Raw genomic sequence first — 7,808 nt, 5'->3', positions numbered from 1 at the left:
CTAGACCAGGCTGCTCCAAGCCTCATCCAGCCTGGCCTTGAACACTTCCAGGGATGGGGCATCCACAGCTTCTCTGGGCAACCTGTTCCAGTGTTCCTGATGCTGGGCAGGATGCAGCTGACCTTGGCCACCTGGGCACACTGCTGGCTCACATTCAGCTGCTGTTGACCAACACCCCCCGATCCTTTTCCCCGCCCAGCTTTCCAGCCCCTCGTCCCCAAGCCTGGAGCATTGCAGGGGGTTGTTGTGACTCCAGTGCAGGACCCAGCCCTTGGTCTTGTTGAACCTCCTACAATTGTTCTCAGCCCATCAATCCAGCCTCTCCAGATCCTTCTGAAGAGCCTTCCTGTCCTCAGGCAGATCAACACTCCCACCCAACTCCGTGTTGTCTGCAAACTGACTGAAGTCTTGAAAACAGCATCTATTAGAAAACTACTGCGGGATCTCACAGGGATAATTGCCATCATTTCCCAGCTGATTCCAGTAGTCTTCTCCACCTAACAGTCTGAGTTGATCTATTTTGAACATTAATGACTTGACTTTTGATTAAAAGTCATTGACTCAGATGATGGCACTGCTAGATGGAGACCTCTACCTTTCCTGACACCACAGTTTATCTTTCTAGTCCAGAAAAAAAAAATACTTGACTTTTGATTAAAAGTCATTGCCCCACATGATGGCACTGCTAGATGGAGATCTCTACCTTTCCTGACACCACAGTTATTTTTTTTCTGGTCTAGAAAGATAAAGTAATATAACTTCAGGTGCACCTTTAAGTCATAGTTTTCAAATTCACAATGGCTCTAATATCAGGAATACAGAGTTTTTTCTAGCAACATTCAGCAAGTTGCCTTGTGTTGTGTCACCAAAGTAAAAAGGAGTTGACTTGTAGAGGGAAGAAAGTACCAGGCCAGAGGAGCGGAGGAACCTCCAACTGGGAGAAAGAAGAGGTAGTAAAAGCACAGAGAAAAACTGAGAGAAGTGAGTTTTGCCTCCACAGTTTTCCCCCTGTCCTTAGAAGCATCTTATCCTTAAGACATATTCCAAATAAAAAGCTATTCTTTCATCTATTGGAACTATATACAAGCTGTCTCTGTTGGAGAGGCAACCAAAGCTGGTCACTGTTCGCCATGGCAGACAGAGGGACAAAAACCTGTCTCGCTACTCCCTCAATCAACCTGCAGAATAATGGTTTGGGGCTTTTGGTTTTTTGAAAGTACTGTTTCCTCAGCAGAATCTATCACAGTCCTACAAAGGAGGAGGACAGTCATTCCTTCTTCCTGAATGGGAAAACCTCTCATTAACCAAGATCAGCATTTAAAGGTCATTCCTTCAAGTTAAGCACCAAAATTCACTGACATCAGTGGGATGCAAGGACAAATCCTCCGAGAACAAACTTGTTGCTGGAGGTTTGCTCACTTTCAGCCTTACATACTTCACTTTTAAAAAGGGAAGACTAAGATGAGAAATTCTCACATCTTTACTGTGCTACAAAGCCACCAGGTTCACACTGACGGGCACTGGGAGATGGGATGAAACACAGCCCGCCAACAAAGAAAATGCTGCAGAATCAAAACAACAAAGCAAGTGGGAAAGAGACTTCTCCGAGAAAAGGGCTCTCCCCCTGACACCCCCATCGTAACGGAGAACGGCTTTTTTACCATGGACTGTCAAGACAGCTGAAGTCTTCTGATCTCCACACACACAGGTATATTCTCCTGTATCTTCTACCTCCAGATCTCGGATCAACAGCTCTGCAGCGGTATCTTCTTGCCTCATCCTATACTTATCACTCGGTTTGAGTGTCTTGTCACCTTTTTTCCACTCCACCGGGACACCGACCTTGCTCAGCTCGCAGTGCAGAGTGGCTGTTGCACCATCTGTAGCTTCTCTGTTCTTCAATCCTTCTTTGAAAAATGCAGGCAAAGCTGAAGGACAGCAATACGAGCAGTGAGATGTAATGCTCCAGAGAGTTGAGATTAAACATCGATGTTTAATTTTCCTTCTCCCTCTTATCTTGAACTGATTTAGCAATACAAGAACATAGATTGTCGATAGTCTTCATGAATCAGAATGAGGAAAAAAAAAAATGTCATCACCAGGAAAGGATTCAGTGCTTGTAGTAACCCGTAGAGATATTTTACATGTACTAAGAGTAACAATTCACTACAGACAAAAGAAAACCCATTTGTTTTCCTGGGAAATTTCAAGCAAAATGAATAAATGCTAATTTGAAATTTCTGGAAAAAATCGGTTTCCTTTTACGATGTTTTAAACTGTAACGGGAGGATGTTTTCTCTGTTCTCACATACAAATGAAAAGACTTTGTCCAGTAAAAAAATGAAACACTGGGGTTTCATTCTAAGTGTCAGTTTGAAATGAAATTATTCATTTCAATACCTGGTGGGAAAACAAGCATTTTCACCTGAACTGACATAGCCTTTCTCACCTGTCAGTTACAGTAAAAATCATAGTTCTCCCTGGGAACAGTCATCCCATAGAAGCTTTGGGCTTGCTTTACATGGATGTAAAAGCAATGACAAGGACTCATGTATAAAAGCACCTCGTTGTCCCAGGAACGAAGCATGGGAATAAGATTCCAGCAAATAACCTAACCTTTGGGAAACCTTAAAATCCCAAAGTCACAGTCCCTTTGAGGCAACCCATTTTACAGGGTTTGAGCATAATGGGGAATCAAAGAAAGGAACTTTCAAGGAGAAAAGCAAACTGGTGGACCCTAATTAAAACAATAGCGGCAATCCAGGTTTCCGACATATTTCTCTGAGTTTGCACACTGACACCCCGTTGTGCCATGCCCCCGACCGCAACGATGCCAACAGGAACAGTTTATTGGCATCAGTGAGCTGTGGATAAGGGCCTGGTAGAAGGAAGGAAATGGTAGGGTAACCAGGTATCTGTCCAAAGGAACAGAGAAAACAGTATAGTTACTTTTAATATGAGTCTTGTTTTGTTTGGTTTACCATGTACTGTTAAAACTGCCATAGTCTGCTTGTCTCCGCACACACAGGTATAATTCCCAGCGTCCGCCGTGTCCAGATTTTGGATTATAAGCTCAGCAACAACACCTTCGCGTTTCATTTTATACTTGTCACTTGACTTGAGGGTCTTGAAGCCTTTCTTCCACTCCACGTTAGCCGCAGCCTTGTTCAGCTCGCAGCGCAGAGCGACGCTTCTACCTTCTGTGGCTTCTTCATCTGTCAGCTCTTTGGTGAAAAGAGCGGGCAGGACTGCAGAGTAAATGCAATACGGACACGGCATCAAAGCTGGGAAAGCCTGACCCATGACCTACTCACTCCCTTATCTCCCTCAACCTGCATGTCAATGCAGACAAGACCTTCTTCACACTCCAGGATTTTGTTCCAGTCTCTGACACTTCAAAAGAGATTTCACTCCGACTTTTAATTTTTTGCCCTCACACTCTAAAACTTGCTTTAAAAGCAAGTCTGTCTTTGCAAACTTAGTTGACAAGCCATCTATGCTTTATACACCATAAAACCAAAAGGCTGAAACTAGAGGCTGTATTTCAATGAGATCCAAAGCATTTTGTTTCCTTTGAGAAAAACAGCAGTTCTACAGAATAGAGTGATTCATGGCACTGTCTGTATTTTTATAAACAGAGCCCCTTAAAACAGAGCAGTTACAAACATGCTGTCAGCTTTCTGCAGAGATCAAGTATATGCTTTGGAAGAGTTAAGCCAAAATTGGTAAAAAAGGGCTGGGAATAGCAGAATAAAAAGGCAATTTTTCACGAAGATCGTCCTCGTGTAGCATTATACATGGATGAAAACATGTTCCTCTCAGAAGCAACAAGTGTAACAGCTAAAAAAAGTAAATATTATTCCCACTTTCAGGACAGCCTCTATGGGGAAACTTTTAAACAAGCAGCTATACTGGACTAGGGAGGATGCGTTGAGCTGGGGACCTGTACTCCTCGTCACGTGAACATAGCACCTAGGAAGACAAGCAGCACATCAAGAAGGCATCAGGTGAAAGGAGAGGGAGAGAGAAGGAAAACAGGATAGAAAAATAATCAGCAGGGGGGAGAATAGATACAGGGATCAGATGAAACAGAAGAGACAGAAGAGAGTTTGGAATTACATAGGTTCAACTTGGGGCACGTGCTGAGAATTTCTTTTTACCATTTACTGTCAAAGCAGCCGTAGTCTGTTGGTCTCCACACACACAGCTGTAATCACCAGCATCTGCCAAATCCAAATTCTGGATCATCAGCTCCGCAAAGGGACCTTCCTGCTGTATTTTGTATTTTTCACTTGGCTTGAGGACCATATTCCCCTTTCTCCACTCCACCGGGGCTGATTTGCTCAGTTTACAGTGCAAAGTAACTGCCTCCCCCTCTGTAGCTTCCTTGTTCATCATTTCTTCTTGGAAGAGGACAGGCAAGGCTGAAGGATGCAATACCAACAGAGAAGGACTCAGCGCTAGATCGAAATGAACTGGACTCTGCTGTGAGTTACTGGGCTGCAGTGGATGCATTTAACCAAAACTGCACTACTGCTAGGTGGATATGGTTGAGAGAGGGGTAAAACCTCCCAGAGTAGAGAGAAATAAATTAGAAAAAGCCAATATACAATATAGTAAGGCGCTCTCAAAGCAAATAAATAACCACAGAAGGAAATCATCTCTAATAGGGTGACACCACAGATCTGGGAACACGAAACCTCTAAGAAATCACACTGACCAAGCTGTGGCTGACCAGCAAATGCTGTCAAACATGCCAAGTTTGGGACTTAACAAGAAACACTGGTAGAATGGTTACCATTCACTCTCAAAGCAGCTGTTGTCTTCTGGTCTCCACACACACAGGTATAACTCCCAGCATCCGTCAAGTCTAGGTCTTGGATTACCAGCTCGGCAAAACGCCCTTCCCGTCTCATTTTGTATTTGCTGTTTGGCATCAGCACCTTCCCGTCCTTCCTCCACTCGACCGAGCCCACCGCCTGGCTCAGCTCGCACTGCAGCGTGGCCGTCCCGCTCTCGGTGGCTTCTTCGTTCTTCAGCTCTTTTTTGAAACGGATTGGCAGGGCTGAGAGATGCAGAACGAAAAGGGGTTGCAACCCAAGGCCCTGCCCAGATCTCTGGTCAGAGGCTGAATTGTTATTTATTGCATGGCTAACTTAATCCTTACTCCAACACCCTTATCCTTAAAAACATCCTGAGGTTTTTTTGTGGCTGGTAGAAAAAAAATCTCTAGTAAATTGTTCCGTGGGAATCAAAGTACGTGTGATCTCGACTGGGATCAGGCATACAAATGACAAACTCACCCTCATCATTAAAGGCGATGAACACGCCTTAACAGAAAATCCCAAGGAATCTTATGCCTCCATAGTAATTCAGGAAAACGCACACGCATGACAGCACCCTTCGCTTGAGGAAAGGTGAGAAGCCAACACAACACAGACACAGCACAGGGCGTAATGAAAGCTGATCATGGGTAGAGACTGGGGAAAGGAGGGATGTGGCAACACGAAAAAGTGGAAGGATGAAAAAAGTAGAAGCAGGACATAAAAGTAGGTGTTTGTGAAGGAATATAGAGAAAGGAGCAGGAGGGACAAGATAGACAAAAACGTTCCAGAGTGTCAGGGGTTATTTCTGACTTTTTACCATTCACTGATAAGGCTGCTGTGGTTTTTTGGTTCCCCACGACACACGTATAGTCTCCAGCATCCTTTGGGTCCAGATCGTGGATCAGCAGCTCAGCCACCGTGCCCTCCTGCCTCATTCTGTACTTGTTACTCGGCCGGAGGAGAGTGTGCCCCTTTCTCCACTCCACGGGGGCCTCTCTGCTCAGCTGGCATCGCAGGGTGGCAGTTCCACCTTCCATGGCTTCCACCCTCTTCAGCTCTTCTTTGATGAGGGCCGAGACGGCTGAGGAGTGAAGCGTTCCCATTTTACTTTAGGAGCATCGTTACCAACTGGTGACCTCACGCGGGACTTAAAACCAAAACTGGCACAGCTAGTAAGTTCTGACCTACCTGCACTTCCAGGACTCTACTTGTATTTACACCATGAGTTTGGGAAGAAATAAAACCAAAACAATCATTTCCCAGTAATTAGATCATCAAGGTAATTCCCCTTCCGCTGCCCAAACGCTGACAGTCACAGACACATTAAAAACTTGCTGAGGAAGTGCAGAATTGCATATTCTCTAACAAAATGTGTAGCTGATGCCCTTCTTACCTTCCGGCTTAGAGCTCAGACAAGCGCCTCTGTCGAGAGCACAGCAATTATTTCAGAGGCAAGAAAAGATAATCCTGTTATCTGGCATATTTGATCGCTATGTTTTAGCATGAAGTTACTGTCCTAGAAAACAGAGAACAAGAGGGACCCAGCCAGAGCTGCCTTATGTGTCTACTGCTCCCGTTTTTTCTGAGGGCTCGCTATAAGTGCGCAGGAGCTAGCAGGACCATGGCAAGAACAACAAGAAATGGTCACAAGCAGGTGTCTTATTCCTACCATGGACTTTGACTTGGGCTGTGGTCTGCTGGTCTCCAGTGTCACAGGTGTATCTTCCCGCATCTTCTGGCTCTGCATTATGAATCACCAGCTCTGCCACTGTCCCCTTCTGCTTCATTTCATATTTGGCACTTGCCTGGAGCGTGGCTTCTCCCTTCTTCCACACCACGGTGGCATCAGGCTTTGTGAGTTCGCAGCGCAAGGAGACAGATTTCCCCTCTTCCATCTCCGTGTTCTCCAGGGCGTGTTTAAAAAGGACAGGCACAGCTAGAACACAGAACCAGGGATTAGGACAAGCCCTCTTCACCTTCTGTATACAAAGTGCCCCATGATAACCATCATCTCCTAAAACCAGTCCTTTTCCAAAGGAGCAGAGCAGCCCCAGACCCTCCCTTGGCTCTGGCATCAAAGTGATTCTACTTGGGGGCAGGAAGATGTCTCTCCCCCAGATGTTACCATCTCACTGTGGGTTCCTAGGAGTATGGGGGAAGTTTCTGTCATCTTTAATAAGGATTCCTTCAGTCCTCTGGGCATCCTCACCTAAGGAATTCTCCACTGCTGCAGGGCTCTGAGTATTTATGCCCTGTATCTCTCCTGCTTTCTGCTCCAGCACGTACTGCTTTTGTTATACTACTAAAGGTACTGTGTGTGTCTGTGGACACTGGGGAGTGCAGATGGCAAACAAGGATGTTGTGGGGACTTTGAGGGTCTGAATATTAATCAGTTGGCCACCTGCAATTTGCCAGGGACTGGACTTGTGTTTTCATGTTCTTGTGCTCCAATGCTCCTGGTCTCCATCTCTAACTCCAGTCTTAATCACAGCCATATAAAACAGCTGATGGGTCAGGAACTGTGGCATGTAGGGTATAGAAAATTAACCCTCTTCCCTTACTTATTTTCGGCTTAGTGAGAAGTTACAGATTTAAAGTCCCAGAAACATAGTGTGATGTTACATGAATGGAACATACCCAGGTCCTTATATGCCTTCCTTGACAGGCTGGACCTGGACAGGCTGGAGAGGTGGGCCTGTGCCAACCTCATGGAGTTCAACAAGGCCAAGGGCAAGGTCCTGCACCTGGGTTGGGGCAATCCCAAGCACAAGGACAGGCTGGGTGGAGAGTGGATAGAGAGCAGCTCCGAGGAGAAGGACTTGGGAATGAAAAGCTGAACATGAGCCGGCTGTGTGCGCTAGCAGCCCAGAAGGCCAAGCGTATCCTGGGCTGTATCCAGAGAAGTGTGGCCAGCAGGTCGAGGGAGGGGATTCTGCCCCTCTACTCTGCTCTGGTGAGACCCCACCTGGAGTACTGCGTCCA

At 45.8% G+C, this 7,808-nt stretch overlaps 1 protein-coding gene across 1 annotated transcript in view; it reads right to left on the bottom strand.

Moving 5' to 3' along the window:
- LOC104506490 (obscurin-like) overlaps nt 1-7,808 on the bottom strand; it is a gene marked incomplete at both ends in the record, with an annotated part of 42,928 nt that overhangs the window by 19,174 nt on the left and 15,946 nt on the right. Inside the window, 5 exons of the mRNA XM_010147460.1 lie at nt 1,662-1,928; nt 2,982-3,248; nt 4,161-4,424; nt 4,799-5,065; nt 5,644-5,907. Coding sequence (XP_010145762.1) covers nt 1,662-1,928; nt 2,982-3,248; nt 4,161-4,424; nt 4,799-5,065; nt 5,644-5,907 — 1,329 coding nt within the window. The remainder of the gene's footprint in view (nt 1-1,661; nt 1,929-2,981; nt 3,249-4,160; nt 4,425-4,798; nt 5,066-5,643; nt 5,908-7,808) is intronic.

The sequence above is a fragment of the Eurypyga helias genome, unplaced genomic scaffold (genome assembly GCF_000690775.1).
Source record: "Eurypyga helias isolate BGI_N326 unplaced genomic scaffold, ASM69077v1 scaffold6350, whole genome shotgun sequence".
Classification (NCBI taxonomy): Eukaryota; Metazoa; Chordata; class Aves; order Eurypygiformes; family Eurypygidae; genus Eurypyga; species Eurypyga helias.
The sequence above is the reverse complement of the archived record's forward strand: the minus strand, read 5'-3'. Positions and strand labels throughout refer to the sequence as shown.